We start from the raw sequence: 23,144 nt of genomic DNA on the forward strand, positions 1-23,144 counted from the left end.
GAGAAGGGCGGTATATAAATATTATTATAATAATAATATAGTAATAATAATATGAATCTGCAACTGCTCTGTGTGTTTCCCGATGTGGGTGCTCAGCGCGTTATTCCTTGCCCTGGGGCACAGGCAGCGCCCCAAGGACTCCGCGCTGGGTTGTGGCCGCGTGGGATGTCTTTGCAACAACTACGCGGAAAATCCAGCAGGAGGCCAACTGGGCCCGGGGCGGAGGTCAAAGCGGGGAAAGGAGGAGGAGGGTTTCTCCGGCCGGCGGCGGCGGCGGGAGAGTTTAGGGTTAGGCACCTCCTGCGGCCAATCCCGCCAGCCTGTGCTTTGCTGCCTCCATCCACGGGGGCTGCTCCAGCAACTCCGCCGTTCTGCTCCTGGAGCAACTTTGCACCGGGAAGGCGAGAGACCGAACGGAGAGATCGGGCCGGGGGAGGGACCTTCCTCCCCACCCCCTCCGCGGCATGGCGAGTCCTCCTCCTCCTCCTCCTCCTCCTCCTCGCAACCTGGGACAGAGACCCTTTAAGAGGTGGGGGCAGCGGCAGGAAGGCTCGGCTAGGGGTTGATTTAGGGAGCGGGCCGCTAGGACAGGCGCCTTAAGAAGGAAAAAAAAACACACACACTTGGATCTGCGGGGGGGGGGGGCCAGAAAGCTGAACCACCAAAGTCCACCTCCACCCCCCTCCAAACTTGTTCGTAGTTCGGCCGAGTGATTGATATCCCCCACCCCACCCACACCCTTCTCCCTCGTGTCCCACCCACCCATTCGTGCCCCGGGCGTGGAGGAAAAGTAGGATGGTGGTTCACAACGCCGAGTTACGCTTGCTGCTGCTTTGCCTCCTCCTCCTGCCGCCGCCGGTTGGAGCGAAGCCGAGCCGGGATCCCGCTGCGGCCGGCTGCCAACGCCGCGGAAAAGTAAGTTCTCGTCCCGGGATGAGCGAGGTGCGGGCGAATTTCACCCAGCGCGGGACGGAGAAGGAACCGCACCTCCGGCCGGCCGAGGTGGGAGGGCGGCTTGGAAGGGGGAGTTTGCCTCCGGGGAATCCAAGGGAGGAGGAGGAGGAGGAGGAGGAGGAGGAGGAGGAGGAGGAGGAGGGCGCGCACACCTCCAGCTGTTTGTGCCTCTAAGGCAGCGTTTCCCAACCTTAGGAACTTGAAGATGCGTGGACTTCAACTCCCAGAATTCCCCAGCCAGCTATGCTGGCTGGGGAATTCTGGGAGTTGAAGTCCACGCATCTTCAAGTTCCTAAGGTTGGGAAACGCTGCTCTAAGGTCAGGGAGCTTCCCGAGCTGCATCCATCCGTCCAAGTTTCTCTCTCTCTCTCCCCCCCTCCTCCATGTAGAGAGGTGGAAAGCTAAATGTGCGGGAAAAAGTTTTGGTTTTGAAGGGGGCTGGCGGGATGAGGTGATGGCAGGCTTGTCGTGTTAAAGGCGCGTTAAAGCCGCACCTATCTAGTCCTGCGTGCAGGCGAGGCTTCTTTCTTCCCTTCCCATCACGGCGGAGGGCAAACCGCGGGTGCTATACCCTAAATTGTGTTTTGTAAAGCCGTGAGAAGCATTGGCTACCTGTTTATGGAGAGGGCTTCTTGGGACGTCGGAGGGTAGCTGTCAGAAACACTTGGAGGAGAACGCTTGGGTTCAGGAAAAGTGTACAAGGCCCCTCGGCGTCTGGGCAGATAAATGCTTACCAGAGAGTAAGTCCTCCTCCCCCTTCTTCCCCCACCCCCCCCAATTAATGCAGGAATTTTGACTGAACGTGAGAGTACGCGCATCTTTTTGCTCCCTTTCCATTCCAGGTGTGTTGAAAGCCTCAGTCGGGTCCCTGAAGTTTCTCTTTCTTCCCCCCTCCCCTCTCGCAATTGCTCGGGAGGAAGCACACAGTGGATGCGTGGGAATTAACTGACTAAGCTTAAAGTAAAGTTTAAACCGCAGATCCGGGTTTTCTCCCTGTGTAAAAGCTGAGTGGAAGGAAGGGAAACCGCTTTTCCAGCCTCTTGAGAGATTGGAGATAGCAGGGGTGGTGTTTTCTTCATAAGAGAGGGGGGCGGGGTGTAAATTAGCCCTTGATGGGATTTAGAGTGCCTTTAATGAGATCCAGCGGGGAGAGGAGATAAGGTTCAGCGGAGGTGCCTGCCTGCTGTTTGTTTGGTTCGGCCTCTTTTGAGTTTTGTTTACTTTTGACACTCCTTTGCCAAGCTCTGGATCCTCATCCCTCCTTCGCACTGTCCCGCACCTTACCAAGATTGGGGGTGGGGGGTAGGGCAGGGAGGAGAGGAGCAGAGACAGGCAGGAGATTCCTATATTTACAAATGAACCTCAGCAGCTGCAGCTTCCTTCTGTATTTTTTTTTAAATCTCTTCTAAAAGAAATATTTGTTAAAATGGGCTAAGTTTAAATCTGTTAAAGACTGCTTCGAGGGATCCTTGGTGCTCTCTGAGCTTGCTTGTTTTCTTGCAGATGTTTCACTATCCTAACTAGGTAACATCCGTGTTAGTGAAAGAAAAAGACTGCTTCTTTTCTCTCTTTCAAAAGGCTACCTAGTTGGGGCATCTGAACTAGGTAAATTACTTGTCACATTTTTCATAGACACCCTCCCCCTGTTCCCCCCATGAGAATTCTAGAGAAGATTGCAAAAAGCAAGCTGATCTCTGGATGGTCTCTGTAATCTTGTTCCCTGGAAATACTAATTCAGCCCCCAAAATATAACATTTGAATGAAAGTTTTTTTTTTAATAACAAAACAGTGTGCATATTCTGGCTTGTCCATGTGTTTTTGTACCCTGGGGAGTATGATGATGTATACCCAATGGATTATCCCCAAAGAGGTGTCCATAAGCTTGCAGCTATAGTTAGGAAATACAAACTGTTGAAGTGGCCTTTTCTTCTTAACAACTCTTTGTAGGAGGGAGTTATTTGTCTAATATTAAGGCATGACCAGTTTTACTCAAACTTGTAATATCTTTTTTCCTTGTCACACAAATGGTCAAAAACCCTACTTTAGAACTCTGGTGTAGATTTGAATTTTTTTTGTAGGAAAAACGTACATTTGAACAGTAAATTCATGTGTATATTTTGTATTAGGAATGTGTATGGGTCCAAGAAAACATCCACCAGGTCAGGCTATATACCAATATCAGGGAATTCACATTTATTTCTTAAAATAATTCTAAAAAGAATCCAATGTGTACTGACCTTGTTTAAGTTCCATCCAGCTTAAGAAGCCACTTATATACAGAATTGTGGGCCTTCGTAGTAGCAATAAAGAATGAAATTGAAGAAATAGTTTGTTAAAGAAATCCAAGCATACGGTTAGAATGGGGCAAAAGTCCAGAAAGCAACTTTTCAAATGGTTTTAATCCTGAGTACATTCCTTGAAAGCAAGTCAGTTTTAATTTAGTGTCATGCAGTGCACCGGGGAATCAGTCTGGTGGAGTGACATTAGAATGGTATGTGGCAATGGCTGAGCAAGAATTAAAATATGCAGTTTATCAACAGACTAAAACATTGCTTAAAAAACCAGCAACAGTTAGTCAGAAATTAGTGTGTTATCTCATATAACTTTATTCAAAAGTAAATCCTGCTAAATTGAATGGGTTTTACTCCCTGGAAAGCACGCACAGCATTTTAGCTGTGTTAATAAAATCAGCTGGGTTTACGCTAGTCCGAAACTCTTCCTTTACTTTTAATGGCATTTAGCTGCCATTTAAATCTGACTTGATTTTAGTTCAATTCCAAGCAATGCTGAAAATGCTGTTACAAAATTACAGTGCTATCCCAAATAATGAATGCTTCAGGGAGAGATTTCACGCTGATGATCTAATTGTGCAAGTTGGTTTGTAAGAGTAATTAAATTTCAACTTATCTGATTCTAGTCTAATCAGATTTTTGAAAACAGTGGATTGGCCCTAGAAACTAATTGACAGGTGTTGCATTCAATTAAGCACTATCATAATATGATCGTTTACATGGACCTGCTCACAGTCTTTTGCAGTGCTCTTTATGTTTTGGAGTTGCCCCTATAGAATGTTACAGCAATCTTACTTGAAGATTACTAAACTATAAATGACTGTAGCAAGATCAGTGTTCTTCAGAAAACATGTAATCATTTGAAGGTACTTATCCAAGAATAATATAGGAGAAAAGGGGACCTTGTGTAGGACTTCAAAGGTTGCTGGCTTTGAGGAACACAAAACTTTAGAGTACATCTATTGAGACTTACCTCTCAGAAACAATTGGATCTATCAGAAAAGTTGCCTTCAAGTTACTTAAAAGAAAACCGTGGCTGGCAATACCCATAGCTGACTATCAAAACCAACACACAAGCACTCCCCCTCTGTATCTCCCAGTGTAACTAACTCCACCAGAATGATCAAAGCTCTATTTAGCTCTAAACCAGGCTGAAAATCTGATTTTAAAGGATCCAGATCACAGGTGGGTAACACCTGGGCTGTTAATCATGTTTTTGTAGCCACTGATTAATGGCTGGTCCACATTCTCTGGGTGGTATGCTGTCTGAGAATCTGGGTGATAAATAGGTAAGTCTCGGTTTGAATCTTACATCTTCGGTCATATCCATAGCCAGCCTTAGGCAAGCCACATGGCAACAACAGTAAGGAGACAGATGCTACTTCTGGATTTATTACATACAGCAGTAAAAGGTTAGCTGGCACTTGTGACAAAATATAGGGTGGGGGAATATTAGTCTCGACATTCAAAGAATTGGCATATTTGGGCATTCTAATGTTAAGGTCCCCAGTGAGCCCAAAGACTTGTAATAAATTTCCAAGCGTCATGTATTGGTCAGACTCAAAGCAGATGCTGGCTAATATCAATTGACAGGTCTTTGCAATGCCACACTAGTCTTTCAAATATAGGCATTTTATTAAAAAAAATAGCTTCTCTGTGTATTACTCCATCTGTTACTTACTTGGCTTCCAAAAAAAAAAAAACACTAGCTCCAGTGATGGTTCTGTACTCTAGGGCACATTTGAGGAAGAACATTGCATCCACCTCTCCAAAAAGGATGGAAGCCACTGTGGAAGCTGAATAGATAGAATATAATGAAATGGCAGAGGTGACATGTTATGGTTCTGTCTGGCAGAGTTTAGGGCCTCTGGATCCTGATAAAGTAGGCAAAGTTCTCTGCAACTTTAGCTTTACCACTTGATTTGGACCCTGCTCCACCTGGGTAATCAAAGTGGTGAAGGAGGGCACCAATAGTTTGTTGCAGGCTGCACTCAATGGCTCTTTGAAGGACAAGGAAATGTCAGAAGTTCTTAAAGACAGATTGGCTTGCCCAGACCTGGATCTAACAAAATTGGGTAGTTTTCTTTTGGGGAAGGTTATTGAGAAAGTGATGGGACTACCGTTACAGAAGCGATGAAGGATGTCATAGTCCATATCTGAACTTTTAGCAATTTAAGTTCACATCTGGACATGAAATGGAAACCAAACTAGTCACTGTCATAAATGATGGGGCTTAAATGGAGGTGGGCATGACCAATCTTGTCCTTCTAGATTAGAACTTTCAGCAGTTTTGATGCTGTTGACTAAGATATCCTTTCTGGACCACCTGCAAAAAAGTAGATGAACACTGTGGCCAGAAGGGCTTTTGCAGAACTTTGACTGGTGCACCATCTGTGGCCTTACCTGGAACAGGATGAAGACAGTCATTCATGCCTTTATTGTCTCTTTATTAGCTTATTGTAATTCACTCTGTATGGTGCTGTCATTGAAGACCACCCAGAACACAGCAGCATATGTGCTCAGTTGACAGTCATAGTACTGTCACATTATACTGCTGTGTTAGTGCAACTGAAGGAGTTGTTTGCATCTATGAGGCCCTGCATGTCTCAGGACCATCTTTCTTCAATAGTTTCTTCCCATTCTACCCAGACAACTAGGGAGTGCCTGCTAAGAGTTCCCACCTATTAGAAGTAATGGCACGAGTAGGCTAATGTTTACAGTTCTCTGTAATATCTCCCTTGCTCTGGAATAGTTTGTTCTCTTAAGAATGGCTCCCTCTGTCATGGCCATCCAGAAGCAGATATTCTTAGATGGCCTTTGGGGGTTAAGTGTACCCAACAGCAGCATTTCCCATTAAACCAAAATTTTAGCCCTTTTATCTTTAGATTTTTCCCCCAATTATTTTTATTTTGACATGCCTTCTATGTACTGTGCGGATTCTGTAAGCTGCCTAAAATCTGGTTGGTTTCAGTTGGTTAGATACATTTTATCATAACAGATACACATTTCTTTCTCATGGTGTCTTGGCCGTGTAGTTGTCTGAATCCTTAAGCAAAAGAAATATCTAATTCTGTTTTGGTTAGCATTTTTATTATGTCTTGTGTATTTCAAAGTAGTTCAAAGCTGAGACCCGGATTTGCTTTGGAAATATCTTAGTCCAAGTACAGTATATTGATAATTTTATTTCATGGAAGACTTGAATGTTGCTATAGACCAAACTTTCCCCAGATCTCTGAACTCGCTTGTTAAGTCACTGATAGGTGTTTCTCTATAGACATAATTGGAAGATAGGTTAAAAGGTATCCTTTTATATGCCTGTTAATTGAGTTTGTATAATATCCAGAATAGGGACGCGGTGGCTCAGTGGGTTAGGACGCTGAGCTTATCGATCAGAAGGTCGGCAGTTTGGTGGGTTGAATCCTGAGTGCCGTGTAACAGAGTGAGCGCCTGTTACTCGTCCCAGCTTCTGCCAACCTAGCAGTTCGAAAGCACGTAAAAATGCAAGTAGAAAAATAGGGACCACTACGGTGGGAAGGTGCGCCTTTGGCATCTAGTCATGCTGGCCACATGACCACGGAGATTTATTATTTATTTTATTTATTAAATTTTTATACTGCCCTTCTCCCGAAGGACTCAGGGCGGTGTACAGGGCAATAAATATCAGAATATAAATACAAAAGTTAAAAGAAGTTAAAAGAATTAAATAATCATGCCCAATATAACACAATGATTAAAACTGTTAAAATTAGATCCAACCCTAAACCCATCAAACCAGGCCACATGTCCTCGGACAAGCGCTGGCTCTTCGGCTTTGAAATGGAGTTGAGCACCGGCCCCTAGAGTTGGAAACGATTAGCACGCATGTGTGGGGGAACCTTTACATTTACCTTTAATATCCAGAATATATATATAACATTCAGAAAAAATGTCTAGATGGACATTGTTGTTGTTTTGCCCTAGATTCAGTTATGCTATGGCAGAACTATGAAATGGGAAAAGTTAGTCAGCGTACGTTCAGATGGAAAATGAGAAGCCCTGCTTGGCACAGAAAGCCAGAGTTAGATTTAAAAAAATGGGGCCTTTTGACTTATGATAGAAGAGCCTAAAATTTCACTTGATGGGCTAAAGGGAGATTTTAAAAGGTATCAATTGGCTTAATATTTAGGACTTAGATTTATAAGGGAAATGAAAATTAGCTATTAGAATATAGTTTTGAATTATAATGGACTAAGACAATAAAGGATATTTTATTAGTAAGTGATGAGGTACTAGGATGAGAAATAGAACATGTTTGTGAAATAAAATAAGAATGTAAGTAATATATGTATTTTAGATATGACAATTGTTATGTAGTGAAATAAAGGAAATTTTGGTTACTCGAAATCTAAATACTATGTGGATATTAAAGGTTAAATTGAAATACTGTAATTGAAAATTGAAATTAGGTAAAATTTAATAACGACATGGATATGTAGAAGTAAAAATATATTGATAAATGTCTTAATTGAACGTGCTATAACTAGAAATGTATTAGCTTGAATGTGATGTAGTAATTAAGGGAAATAGGGAATCTTTGATGATGCAACCTGAGACATGTACAAAAGATTTTGTTATTGAACTGTTGATTACCCAATCACCACGCTGCTTTCTAAATATTTGGATGCAAAACTGGAAAATCAATAAAATTTGTTTTTTAAAAAAAGAAAATGAGAAGCCCATGTCAACATCCTTATCTAGTACATTTTGTGTTCTCTTGCTACTCTTGTAAGATTTGATTACCACCTCGCAAGCTGTTTAGTTCCATCTTCCCCATTGTGAGTGTACCTATCAATGCTGATCTGGAAGGGGTAAAGGGAAGTCTGGTAATCTGATCAGGACTACTGCGCTTCTGAAAATCTGCTCCTATTGATATTGGGTCAAAGATAGTTGCAGCTGCCACGAAAGAACAGCAAGCATGTAGCCAGGAATGATTGACCATGCTATTCTATTAAAATGCCCAACTTTGGACCGTTTCAGCTTTTCATCCTTGATCTGACTTGAATAATCTGGAATTAATAGTTATGGGACCATGCTTCCATGTTTGTTTGTTTATTAAATTTCTATACCACCCATTTCAACTAAGTGATTTTCGGTAGTTTGCAACAACATGGTAAGTTGTACCCTTTTTTGGTGATTGCTCTTCGTGGTGATATCTACGTTAAAATTTTATCTGATTTTCACATTCTTTTAGACTGAAAGTAGGTGAGAAGGAAAGCTACTTGGCAAAATGTCCCTTTTGCAAGATTATGGTAAAGATGGGGAAAGAGGCAACTTTACCTACAGCCTCTTTAGCTTACACATTATCCTTAAGTTCTAGGTGAGCTTCTAAAGTACCATGCCTATTTAAAAAAAACAGTTTGAGGAGCTAGCCATAAAATGTTTCATTTTTAAAAGCACTCTTAGCAGTTTCTGTTTCTAGTCCTTTATCAATTGCATGGACTTTTGAGAACAGCAAAAGTTGTAGCTTGTAGCTTCTTTGTGCTTTTACACGCTGATTTATTTCTTGATCTATCCTATTTCCAAACATACAGTGATTTCTTTTATGCTGTAGCTGTTCTTTAAAATGAATAAGCTAGAACATGTTTCATAATCCTGTTTTCTCACAAATATTTCAAAAAGGCCCATTTTTCAGACTTTCATCTCACTTAACCTTATCCAAGTTCTGTTACATTTGTGATGTTCACATGTTAGCTTCCTATTTTCAGCATGGTAATATCTGAAAACTATAAAGGTTGTTATTGTTAACAATAATTCTAAAGAACTGAACACATTATAGCACATTATATAAATGGTAATTCATGAAAATTAAAACTTATATTTGGTGTTTTGAACATACGTCCTTGAATTGTGCACATACCATTCATTCAATTATCATTCATTCATTCATGTAGCCTCCATAAATTGTGTGTGTGATTCTTGCTTTGCTTCTTGTGTTAGCAGTCTCACCTTCGCTCTGCCAGATGGAGTCATATTTTATTACAGAAGCCAGATTGTCAAAAGAATATTAATTATCAGCAGGAAGAAGCAAGTTCCGTGCTGGCTTCAATCTCTTTTTTCTTTGCCAATGAATGAGACTTGAGATTGCTTAACTTTGGATTGAAAGTTCCTCTACTTTTGAGTGTTTGTGCAGTAAAGGAACAGCTTCATTGTATTCTAAAGCCCAATTTTTCCTATGACTAATCACATTTGTTTCAGTTTTAATGTTAGTATTTTTTCAGCCAGAAAAATAGATACATCTGCTTAGCTTTGCCACTGTAAAGAGTAGGTCTGAGAAGTGCTTAATTTTCTCCAGGACTGTCTCCAAGTCTTGAAGATCTGTTTGTAGTGATATTTTGGTTTGAAACCATGTTGTGCTATTTTTCTCTTATGGCAGGGGTCCCCAACCCCCAGTCTGTGGACCGGTACCGGGCTATGACATGCCAGTAACCGGTCCGCACCAACAAGCAAAGCCCCATCTGTGGGATGCAGGCAGCATACAAAACCATGCCCACCCCAGTCCGTGGAAAAACCTTTCTCTACGGAACTGGTCCCTGGTGCCCCAAAGGTTGGGGACCTCTGACTTATGGCAAAAGCAGTTGTACGCTTTGAGTGATAACCAGAAGACTTAACTATGGTACTAGAAACACATTACATTTTTATTACTTAGCTATTAAAATAAAATTTCTTAATAAATAAAACCTTGTGAAACATGGCCTCCAAAATTGAGAGCGTAGGGGCCATATTTCCTTATTACTGTATATACCCATACCTAGATTTTTTCCCCTAGCTTTTGCCTAGTATGGTATCATGTACACCAACCATAGTTTAGGTTTGAACCTAACCCATTGTGGTTTATACAAACCATGTGTTTTTCAAACCTAATTTCTGTGTGATATCAATGAGCGAAATATTTCAGTTAGCAACTGTTAAACTAAGGTTTCAGAAGATGCAGTGCCATCCTAAAGGGTTTGTCTACAATTCCTATCATCCTACAATCATCACCTCCCAAGTTGGAGAAGACTCAGCTACACCACACTGGCTCCCCACTTTTCTACCTGTTCTTTCTTTTCTGCTGTCAAAATATAAGCTCTTGGAACAAGAACCTGGCTATTTATTCCACTGTTTAATGGTCTTTCTATCTAGTTCGTGGCACATTAACCTTGCCACTTACAATAATCTCCAAGTATAGTATACTTCCTGTGCAAAGATTTTGTATTTATAGGTGCTGTAAATTGTAACATGTTGAAGCTATGGTCAAAATGAATTTTAGAGAAAGATCTTCCTTCAAAATAGGATGATGTAACTTAACTGTTCTTAAAAAGACGGCTGATTTCAAATGATTTAAGTTGATGGAAGAGGTCTTGAATTTATTTTGTATGAAATATTTTTTTCTCTCCAGAAAATCACCCTTGACTAATCAGCTTCTTAGAAACATGAACTTAGAGGGGGCCACTGAGGCCTCTGAATTCAATGTCCCGCTCAAACAGGAACCCAGATTAATGTATCACTGATGGTTTAGCCCAGGGATAGGCAACCTTGGCTCTTTTATGATCATGGACTTCAACTCCCAGAATTCCTGAGTCAGCTGAGTCCATGAGTCATAAAAGAGCCAAGGTTGCCTACCCCTGGTTTAGCCTCTGCTTAAATATATTCAGTGGAGGGTATCCCACTGTTAATTGAGCGTAATGTTTCTAGAGACTTGAGGTTGCCAGAAGTCTTACATCTGGGTTGGACATTCAACAGACTTAAGACAAACACCCAGATGTTAAGGGTGAGATCAAAGGAGAATGAAATGTGGCATTTTTAAAGGCAGCCTATGTATTTGCTTCCTGCTTTCTCTACCTTTAGTTTGGAATGCATATTGTTCCAGTTCATAGACAGTAAGCAAACTCAAGGTCACCAAAAGGAATCTTCCAGAATGTATGAAGTTGTGTAGCAGGTCAGTTTATGGAGGAGTACAGCAAAGCTGGTAATTTTAGATCCAAGACATAGTAACTAGAGGTGGAAGGCCTTAGATAGCTGTATGCATTACTTAATTGGGACATACAGCTTTATTGGGAAGCACATAATTAAGTCAGTTAGCTGTCCTTGATTGTGATTAAAACAAATAGCTTTGTATTTTAAACTCAAAGCCTGTAACCACCATTGTTACAGGAATAACATGGAATCTGCTTCTTTAGCAATAGAGTTTCTTGGTTGTTGTTTTTTTTCTTGAAGATAAGAAATACCACTTCACTTTAGAGAATGTTCTAAGATAAAAATAACAACATGCACTTTTTTAGCATGCATGGCTAGCAAATTACAACCATAATAACTATTAAAAATAATAATAAGATGCTGCAACACTTAATTTGATACACTCAGATATACCCATGTATGTCCTAAACATGGTCATCTGGCTATGTCCTCCATCACTTTCCACTCTCCAGATTATGCAGTCCTAATTTTTAACCCTGAGGTTGAGGTGTGGTCGCACTATTATTACCTATTTCAAAATGAAGAATGTATGAGCTGGAACTGTATGAACCGGGAACCTCCCTTTTTCCCCTCTCCTCTCTCCCCTCTTCCTTTGCAAGAGACTCTTAGTGCATTCTGTGGGTTCGGCAAAGTACCTCTACATCACGGGTGTCAAAACGTATTGTGACTTTTTTCACATTGCCGGAGCTGGGATGGGCGTGGCCTCCGCATGATGCAACCGGCCTGTGGGCCTGCAGTTTGACATCCCTGCTCTACATCATCTGCTTGAAATGCGAACATATCAGGACGTCTCACAAGCACTGCATAGTCACTTGTACATCTCCACCTCACCTGACCTTTGCTGCTGTAGAGTCAGTATCCTGGTGGCTGCACCTGTGCTTTATAGGTACACCTGGAGAATCTGTGGAAACCTCTAAAAACTGCACTCAAGTCTTGGAGAGTTGCAGCACTTCAGTGCTTTAGGCAACATGCTTGAGAGCTGCTTAATGAGTTTTGCACGTGGCTTTGCACAATACTTTACAATGCTGTCGCTTAGTATTGTGACATTATTCCATACGGTTTTACGGAATATTTGATAGCAAGCATTCTCTGGGACAACATTTGAGAGTAGTATTGAAGCAGTTTGCCCATTTTGCTTTTAGGACTCCTAAAAGGATTTTCTATTCTGATTTTCTTGTAAGTCTTCCAGGAAATTAACAATTTTACACTTCTATAGCAAATTTTATGTTTTGATTCATTGTTGTGTTATTTATTAAAAATATTTTTGTTGTTAAACTCTTTTTTAAACAAGAATTTTGCTTATAGTACCTAATGGTTCGGGAGCTTTTATCTTTAGTTCTTGGATAAATTATTAATAATAGTAAACTGACTTGGAATCAACAGTGTTGATTTCTGGTGACAGCTTGACCTAGTCTCTGCAGTTTCCTTGGTAAGGTTTTTGGAAGTGGCTTGCCGTTGCCTCCCTCCTCGGGCTGGGAGTGAGGGACTGGCCCAAGGAGACCCAGCTGGCTCCATGCCTAAGGCAGGACTAGAACTCACAGTCTACTAGTCTGGTGCCTTCACCACTACAGCAAACTGGCTTTCCTTGAATGAAGGAGAAGAGAAGCATAATAAATAAATTGTAGCAGAAATAATCTAAGGTAGGGGTCCCCAACCCCCCCCCAACTGGCATCTGATTACGGCATGCTGGAAACCGGGCCACGCAAACAAGCAAAGCCCGATCTGTGGGATGCAGGCAGCATGTGAAACCACGCTCCTTGCGGTCCATGGAAAACCTTCTCCATGGAATTTGTCCCAGGTGCCCAAAAGATTGGGGGCCACTGATCTAAGGCAATATAGTTTTCCACATTAGATCACTCTTATTGACATTGTTGTGGGAAATGATAGAGATGCAATCTTTCTGCTGTATCTGAAGTTGACCTGAATAAATGGAATCGAAATGTTTTAATAAGAGAGACAACACTGATGAATGTTACTTTTTATCATTGCCCTGGTGGCCCCTATTCAATAATTGTCAAGTAGCTTTTGAAGATGAATACAATGTCAGATTTTGGTGTGTAATTTTAAAAAATGGCATTTTCAAATTCAAACCATCTGGAAGAACACACTGTTACTGCTTTGGAAATACTTCTGCTAAACTCAAATATAACGTTAAGGAAAGTAAAAGTAAAAATAAGTGTTAACTAATGTGAATGGAATGCTATTTCCTGTTTTGGATCTATAAATACAACCTTTTTCTTCTTGGAAAAAGATGGCAGTGGCTATAGCTTGAATAAACTTAGCATCTATTTTCACGGTTTTAAAAATAAAAGTTATTAGATAACTGGCATATATGCTCCTTCCAGTTCCGTAGTTCTGTGATCCTAAATTTAAAACAATCCCTGTTGTGTAGTGGATTCTTGGGAAGCAGGAGGCGAGACGAGAAGGTTCACACAGGAACATTGCTTTATTGTAGTAACAGGAACAGAACTGAGAACAGAGGCTTCTACTCAGCTACTTATACAGTTGGCCACTAGGTGGCAGCCAATAGGTTTAAAAGGAACCTATTCCCGCCCCAGAGCCAACCAATGATAATCCTGGAGACTGCATGTCTGGGCAGCCAGCGACCGTTACAGACACCCTAATTAAGCAATCTCAAGCAGCATTCAAAGACACCTGAACACAGTTTAAGTAAAAGGCCCAATACATTAAACCCCCTCACTAAAAAGATTTTTTTGTGGGGGGAATCTCAGTAAAGACAAAAATCCTCTACTGCCCATCTTTTCTCTTGCCAAACTTAATGTCGATTGCAATTGAAACCAATCATGAGATCTCCCAAAATGTAAAAATGTACCTCATTTATAAAATTAAATACTTTACAACTACATATATTAATCATTCTCTCATTGGCACAGAAACCTGTCACATATAAAAATGAACAATACGAATAAATATAGCTCAAAAATTGAGATAAATTGCAGCTTCTCTCACATGTGTTCAGTGTGACCAATGGCTTCCTGCTTGTAATATGTGAGAATTAAATGCAAACACATAGTGATACGTGTTACATTCCTTGTAGGTGGCTTCAGATTATTGGTCCTTTTTGTTTTGAGTGTACTGTATTGTAGAGATAACCATACTAAGCTGGTGAAGCTTTGTGTAGCTCCACAAATGGGAGGAAGCATGTAGTCCCACCACCATCTGATGTATGTGGGGAAAGTGAAGGACCTGGTAGAAGCTTATGATCAATTTCTAGACCCATTTGCCAAGGACAAAACTCAGACTTATCTCCAGTTTTGTTGAACTTCCATTAGCAAGGAGAGTTATTTTTGTTCAGATGGGTGTGAGACTTCTAAGCCAGACATGTCAAACACAAGGCCCGGGGGCCGGATCCGGCCCGTGAAGTGGTTTCATGTGGCCCGTGAAGCCATCCTGGAAACATTGAGGGAACGGCCCCCTCTGCCTTGGCCCTGGCCCAGAGACCCCCCCCCCCCGTCTGCCAGAGACCCTCAGATCTGTCCCACTCCTGCCCGGGCCCCCATAGGCACCCTTGATGCAAACGAGATAGAGCTGGCCACGCCCACCCAGTAGGCCATACGCACTCTAGCCACGCCCACCCAGTAGGCCACACCCACCCAGGCCATACCCACCCGGCCCCCTGAGGGCAACCACAATGCTGATGCGGCCCTCAATGAGATTGAGTTTGACACCCCTGTTCTAAAGCAATGGAGAAAACATTGGAAAAGGGGCTTCTGCTGTCAGGTTTGGGAAGGTGGGGTTATCTGTAGGCCTGAGGCTACTCATAATTCAAAAGGCCTAATTGAAATTAGGAGTGTGGAAGTTTAGACCTGATGAAAAAAAAATGATAGCTGAATTCTCATTACCTGCCAATCCTTTAAAACGGGGGACCCCGACCCCCGGGCATTGGACAGGCTTGTTAGGAAGGGGTTGTTAGGAAGGGGTTTGTACAGCTGGGGGTGAGTGGCAGGCAAGTGAGTGAAACCAAAATTGTCCCCCCCCCTCCTGACCATGGAAAAATGGCCTTCTATGAAACCAGTCCCTGGTGCCAAAAATGTTGCTTTAAAGCAGTTGTGTCCTACTTTTTGGCTTGCCTGGGCTGCATTGAGTGAAGAGAATTGTCTTGGGTTGCATATAAAATATATAATTTTGTGTGTGTGTATAAATAATGGTTAAAGTTTATGGTCTTGTGGGGCTGCATGTGGCCCATGGGCCACAGGTTTGACACACCTGCTTTGAAGTGTCAGCTTCCTGTAACATCTACTTAGGTTTCACTGGATTCCAGTTCTACAGCCTCTCTTCTGCCATGGGTTTCGGAGAAATTTATTATGTGAGAAACCACTTTTTAAGGGCACAAACTGCTTTTTTCTGGTGCAATCACAATGTCTGGTTTTAAAGTTGCAGTATTGAGTCTGGGAGCAAGCAGGAGTGCTCTTCATAGGACAGTTAACAAAATGCAGGCCTTTGTCTCATCCTGGGACCTTTCTTACATTAGATCTGAAAACAAGGGGTAGAGAGTGGGTGGGCGGGCGTTAATCAAATTCTGAGTGGGCCCGGGGCGATGCCTTTTCATTGTAAAATGCCTTTTCGAAAGACTTGGATCTGTCTGTATGCTCTTTGTCACATACAGATCAGGCTTATTTAAAACAAAGGCCTATTGACCTTCCTAGCCCCCTCCATGCCTGTGGCAGCTTTTAGGACTCATTGTTTGCTTTTAAGTGGGTAGGTGACACTTCTCGCCTCTTTGGACTTTCAGTTATCTTCATTCATCTGATCAACAAATAAAAGAGGCTTCCTTTTTTTTCACCCTCATACCCTGCCCCAAATCCCTTTGCCTTTATCTGTAGACTGCTAATATCAAACTCCTATGAGGTTTTCAAAGTTCTAAAACACATTTTATGGACGTTTGAAGGCTGTTTGCAGCATCCTGTTTCTTTTTTCTTATCGAGAGATGCTGTGGCCTTGGCTTTTTTTATGAGAGGGTTTATTATTGATGTATAATATCAAAGTTTTTCTTTTTTTTTCTTTTCTTTTACATGTATACTGTTAGTATTTTTCTGTTTCCTTTCGGGATAAATAGCATTGTGCAAATCACAGAATAAGGCGTAGTAAATAAAAGAAATTAGAGGTACCGGATTAGAGAAGAAGAAAAAAAAAAGACTTCTAAATATATGAATTTAAACAGCACTTTAAAAATGCTCTGTAACCTCGGTCCATTTTCTTCTAAGTGAAATCAGTAATTGTGTTCTGTTCGTTTCTCAGTTATTGCTCACTTCTCTATTTCAGTTGTATCAATGCTTATGTAGCTTGCTACTGTGAGAACTTCACCTAATATCTAATGAAGTCAATTTTTTATTTTGTTTTGTTTTTTGGATTTTTCCTTGCCTTCCTGACTTTTTGCACTAGAAACTTAGCCTCAGTCAAGATTTGTACTCAATCTACTGGTTTTTCCCCCAGTAAGTTTAATGACAGGCTATGCCACTCATCCATCTCACTTAATGATTAGTTGTTCCCCATGTTGTTTCCCCACATACAGCCTTATTTATTTTCACTGCTGTGTTTCCTTTCCTTCAGCAACGTGAGCTGAACTCCTTCCTGTGGACTATAAAGAGAGACCCACCATCTTACTTTTTTGGTACCATTCACGTCCCGTATACTCGAGTCTGGGATTTTATCCCTGAGAATTCTAAGAAAGCTTTCCAGGAGAGTCATGTTGTCTACTTCGAGCTGGACCTCACAGATCCCTACACGATCTCTGCTTTGACCAGTTGCCAACTCCTACCGCAGGGCAAGAACCTTCAAGATGTCCTCCCCAGGGACCTCTATCGCCGACTCAAGCGCCACTTGGAGTATGTCAAGCTGATGATGCCTTCCTGGATGACTCCAGATCAACGAGGCAAAGGCCTGTATGCAGACTATCTCTTCAATGCCATTGCAGGCAACTGGGAGAGGAAAAGGCCTGTTTGGGTCATGCTGATGGTGAATTCTCTGACTGAGGTGGACATCAAGTCACGGGGTGTGCCTGTCTTAGATCTGTATCTGGCTCAGGAGGCAGAACGCCTCCAGAAGCAGACTGGAGCAGTGGAAAAAGTAGAGGAACAATGCTATCCATTGAACGGTCTCAATTTTTCTCAGGTAAGGAAGTTCAGTCTTTTTTTGTTAGACATATGAGATCTTCAGTCTGTGCTCTCATAATTCTTAGCCAGTAACCTAGAACATTAGGTCAGCTTTTTATCATTGAACGCTTTTCTCTAATATTATAAAAATATTATAAAAGAAGAACAGAATAAATATTATAAAAATATTATAGAAGAAGAAACCTTCTGTAGAGCATAGGGCTGCTTTTATTAAAGCCCCAGCAAAATAAATATCATATGTTTGGATGCTGATGTATTTGTTCTAGGACGGGGTAGGCAACCTCGGCTCTTTTATGACTCATGGACTTCAACTCCCAGAATTCCTGAGTCAGCTGACTCAGGAATTCTGGGAGTTGAAGTCCATGAGTCATAAAAGAGCCGAGGTTGCCTACCCCTAGGAAAACAGTGTTGTTGTTGTTTTATTTTTTTAAAAAACACTTTTTTTTACACACATAGCTATGGTTACTTTTTCTGTTCAGGCTTGAACTGTTTCACATTTTTCCTGCTGTGACTCTGCAGACGTGTACAGATCTGTCAAGTATTTGTTCCAAGCCGGATGTGTAAATTGAGATCCCTAACTCATTTCTGTTTAACAAACTAGAGTTGCAAGCCATTTTTTTTTACTACATGATTTGGGTTTGTTAAGAGAACCTTGTTTTACAGCTTTCCATTAAAGCCAGAGCGATTAGTACAGTATATCGACTCCAAGTCCTTCATCACAAGACATTTTGGCTAGAAGTGATGGGTATTGGAGTTCAATAGCATCTTAGTTAGAAAATAAACTAAAAATATAGATTTCTCTTGGTTAGCCAGCCAAGAGGAGAAATTGGAATGCTGGTGAAGCATACATGAGCATACTTGATATGTAATCACAGCCAATTAGCATGACTTGACAAATTTATTGTTATTTGATTAATAGATACTCTGGGGGCTGTGCAGCACTTTAAAAGGAAAAATATAGCACCTGTCTACAATCCTTTAGAGCAGGCCCATATCTCCTCCTAAGACTGCCATAGCTGCAGTTCAATTCCAGCTAAAGATAGATTTGGGTTAGAGCAGGCATGTCAAACTGCCGACCCGCGGGCCAGATGCGTCATGCTGAAACCGCCCCCATATACGTCCCTATACGTTGCACGATGTCACATGATGTCACGAGTTTGACATGCTTGGGTTAGAGAGTTGCAGACAGGTGCTATGTATGCACTTCTCTGTTCTCCAATGCATCTTTTTGCTTTCAAATGCATAGTACTGCCCTATGTTTGTACTGGGTGCCCTACCACTAGAGACTTAAAGGGGATGTTTGAAAAGATACCTGCAATTCCAACAGAAACTTAAGAAAGGATTCATTTCAAGTTATGGAAAGTGTCTTAGAATGCAACATATTGGAATGTACTGTATATCTTCACCACTCATTTAGCCCTGTTAAACAAATACAACTATAATGCTGTTGCACAAAGACCTGGAGAAATGTTAACATTGTGTATCTGCTAAATGATGTCTGAAATCATTGCTATTCCTTCTATGGAAGCAGCATGTTTGGAGTAAGTTGAAATGTTTAATGTAGGCACGTCCTCTATTGCTTTGAAATTAAGTACAGTAAAAGTGCCTTACCATGATAACAAAATGGCATACAGTAGAATATGGAAAAAGCCACTGATAATATGATTATCAAGGAATCCCAGGCTTTCACACAAATACTTTGATCTCTAGTGGTTTTGAAATAGCCTTTCAAAGTGCCTAAAATGTTGGACATCCTCTCTCTGTCCTTGTTCATGCAAGGTTCTGCAAGAATTTGAAATAATATGAGAATCTACGTTCATGGATATCTGGATAGTTCTAGGACATAAGTGAAGGCTCTTGATATTATCAGATGAGTTTGTAATAAATCAGAAAGAGAAAAATGTATAACTGAAGATTTAAAAAAAAATTATATAGAAAGGAATATCCCCGATCTCTAGCCCCTTTCCCTAAAAGACAATTACTTTGACCTTTGTGTTGCTTCCTGGATAAGAATTTATCTTTTGCTTTAGTTCAATGTTTTTCAAACTTGGGAATTTTAAGTTGTGTGGCCTTGAACTTGAGTCTGAGCAACAGTTCCTTACTTGCATTTCAAAAACAGTGAAAAAGAGGTTTAGAGCTGTTTATCCCAAAGATATTTTTTCACATGGCAACTGGACTTTGTTGTTTTCTTTGAAGACATTTTGCTTCTCATCCAAGAAGCTTCTTCAGCTCTGACTGGATGGTGGGGAATGGAAAAAGTATACTCCTGCAGACAGCTGTTCATTTGCATTCTTTTAGCAAGTTGTTAAAGCTACCTGGAGGCTTATCTGTGTTTCCAGGGTCACCTGAGTACTGCAAATGGGTGTGGAGCCTTCTTGGAACTGTTGAAAGGACCGTGTTGTAGACTGGAGATAGATGATGTCAGATCCCTCCCCCTCTGTTGAGAGAGGGCTGTTCAGTTTTGACATAGATGGCCTCTTTGACCCCTCTTTCAAACCAGCAGTCCTCTCTGTCCAAACTCTGGACTTTGCTATCTTCAAAAGTGTGGCCTTTGTCTTTTAAATGCAGATGGACTCCAGACTCTTGTCCTGATGGGTTTCTTCTCCTTGTTGTGCCATAAGTTTATGAAGTTGTTGTTTCGTTTCCCCAATGTACAGATCTGCACATGGCTCATTGCACTGTACTGCATATACCACATTGCTCATTTTGTGTCTGGGTGTTTTATCCTTGGGGTGGACAAGCTTCTGCCTTAGTGTATTCTTAGGTTTGAAGTGTGCCCGTATGTTGTGTTGGCTGAAGATCCTCCTGATCTTTTCCAATATTCTTGCAACATATGGAATGACTGCGTTGCTTTGTTTTTTGTTTTCTCCATCTGTTACGGAGGAGCTCCTATCATAACACAGGAATTGGAAGCATTCACCAAACATATCAACTTGGTGGACAGATACGTCAAATTCACCCTTGAAGATGTTAAGGAAAGTAGTCTAGCCTTCCTGGACTGTGCTGTATACATTAAGGAAGTTAGAAGCCTCAACACTGAAATTTGTAGGAAACACATTCACATGGATCAATAGTTACATTTGGAGCACAAAATGGGAGTTATCAGAACCTTACACCACAGAGCTGAAGCCCTCAGAACGTGTGGCTATCCCAAGTGGGCCTTCATCAAATCTCAAAAATGATCCAGCAGAAGGAGCCTTGGTGGAGCAGTGGGCTAATGCCTCCTTAAGTAACACCAGCTGCCTGCAATTAGTGCAGGTTCGCATCCCACCAGGCTCAAGGTTGACTCAGCCTTCCATCCTTCCGAGGTAGGTAAAATGAGGACCCAGATTGTTGGGGGCAATAAGCTGACTTTGTAATAATGCTGCTTGGGGGTGGCCCTGAAAGCCCTAATAAGCAGGCATATACATAGAATGAAGGCTATTGCTAAGCACATTGGTTTGTGCTTAAATTGTAAGCCGCCCTGAGTCTTTGGAGAAAGGGCGGGATATAAATGGGATTAAAAATAAAAAATAAAAAAATAAATGTCAGACAGTGTTGTCTGCTTTGGCAGTGTTTCTCAATCCTGGCAACCTTAAGATGTGTGGACTTCATTTCCAGAATTCCCCAATCTGGCTGGCTGGGAAACAGTAGGATTTAAAGTCAACAGATCTTAAAGTTACCAAGGTTGAGAAACACTGGTTTCTGGTTTCCATTACAATTCTCTCTTGGCAGTTTTATCTGCTGAAGATCTGTTGTACTTCGGGAGGATCTCCATGTATTCCAAGAAGCTTTCCCACTTAACGAGGCCCACCAGTCCAGTACAGTATCATTGCTTCAAATTACCTAACAGGGCTTCAGGGAACATACATAACCATTTACCTTTGGTTATGCACAAGAGGGGGAAAACTGATTTGTCACTATTGTACAGCATTTAAATTTTATGTTCTATTATAAGAGCCAATATTTCCCAGGACTTAATTTGAAAGTGCTTGTCCTTGATCTCGCTTTAGGTGAGATCAATGTACAATGTCACTCCTATTTCAGTAGATCACAAAAAATGATTTGATGTTTTTTAAGCATTCAGAAAGCATACTTGCTGCCTACAGTTCAAACCACAACTGAAGATTATGTAACTAATTTTTATAAGGATCACTCACTTTAAAGGAAAACTATTTTCTCCCCAGAAGGGGAGAGTCCTCTTCGATTCACTGAGAAAACAGTACTGAAGATAGATAGTATCATCTTTTTAATGGATCTTCCCAGATGGTGAATCTATGTTTTTTGAACACCAGAGGGCACATCTAAAACAGAGTGTACAAGCTCTTGAAAGCAGCCACCCACTCTCCACTTCTTACCATTGTTGTTCTTAGGAACTGTAGTTCAGTTTGTGGCTACCTTTCAACATGGAAAATCATGGTTACAGCATTCTTAATGGGGCAAAGCAAATAAAACACCCAAGGCTTATTGCTGTCACGTATAACCACAGATACCTGGTTCAGCATTCAAATTTCATGAGAAAGGTAGTTTCTTGTTAGACAACACGTCTATTTTCAAATTGAGTAAGGCAGATAAAATAACAGTATTTAATGAAAGTTACACAAAACAAATTGCAGATGTTCCCTCTCTCATTTAAACTTGCACTTGCTTATGTATGGAATCAAATTTCTTGCCTTACAAATGTATCTTTAAAAAAAACACAACCAAATTCATAGCAGAGCTAATTTTTAGCTTCACACGAAATTCAGGCATACTGTGTTCACAGTATGTTTCAGCACACTTCATTTTATATTAACAGATGTGATCGAAGGTGGCACCGAGTTTTATATGATTAATGTTCTGAGCAAGAAACACTTTGCATTGATTGATTCTGACCATTTTTTTTCATTTTATTAAAATATTTGAAACAACAAGAATCAATACCTAGAAAAGAAGGTAGTAGATAAATGAATAAAGTATCAGGAAACAGGAAGTTTACAAAAATCATGAAATGTGAAGTTCATTATTACATTAATTATAGGTTTATTATATCATTTTTAAATATATGAAATTAATATATCATTATTTCAAGACAAAATGCACATATTTATACAAGAAAAAAAAGTATAGTATTAATGTTAATTTCCCTCCCATTGTACACCAATTTAAAGTCACCTTTTTGTTTCAAATATCTGTCATCTGAAGAGAGAATGCTTTGACCAAAACAGTACTTTGTACTTATGTCTAAATGCAAATTTACCCTGGAGGATGACATGTTTTAGACTGAGTGGCCATTGGACTATTGAGAGAAATGAAATACCAATGAAAATCTAAAAGCCAATGAACTTTTAATCCCAAAACTGTGTCACCAATCAGCTGCGATGGAAGGAAAATAAAATTTATGGTCATAGTAGGAGCTGGAAGGAAGAGACTACATGGGTCAAAAGAGGTAGTTCTCAATTTACAACGACAGTTGAGACCTGAACTTCCATTTGCTAAGCAAAGCAATTCTTTAAATGCACCCAAATTTTGATCATGTGATTGTGTCGATGCTGAAATAATCATAAATACAAGGACCAGTTGTAAGTCATTTCTTCAGTGCCACTGTATCTACAAACGGTTGCTAAACAAATGGTTGTAAATTGAGGACTACCTGTAATTGGAAGGATCTTGAGAAGAAAGAAGAGATGAGAGGCAAGAAGGAAAAAACCCTCAAATTGTTCTCAGTGTCAGGAGATCAAAGGAAAATAGTGTGAATTGGGTGATGGGAAAATCTCAACCCAAAAAACTGGGTCAGTTCTGGAATCCACAA

General features: G+C 40.9%; 1 protein-coding gene across 1 annotated transcript in view; it reads left to right on the plus strand.

Annotated features, from left to right (window-relative positions):
* The first annotated feature begins 247 nt into the window (after nt 1-247).
* TRABD2A (TraB domain containing 2A) overlaps nt 248-23,144 on the plus strand; it is an 86,916-nt gene continuing 64,019 nt past the window's right edge. The window contains exons 1-2 of the mRNA XM_083353740.1: nt 248-915; nt 16,812-17,372. Coding sequence (XP_083209866.1) covers nt 796-915; nt 16,812-17,372 — 681 coding nt within the window. The 5' untranslated portion in view covers nt 248-795. The remainder of the gene's footprint in view (nt 916-16,811; nt 17,373-23,144) is intronic.

Source organism: Vipera ursinii (genome assembly GCF_947247035.1).
Source record: "Vipera ursinii genome assembly, chromosome: 2".
Classification (NCBI taxonomy): Eukaryota; Metazoa; Chordata; class Lepidosauria; order Squamata; family Viperidae; genus Vipera; species Vipera ursinii.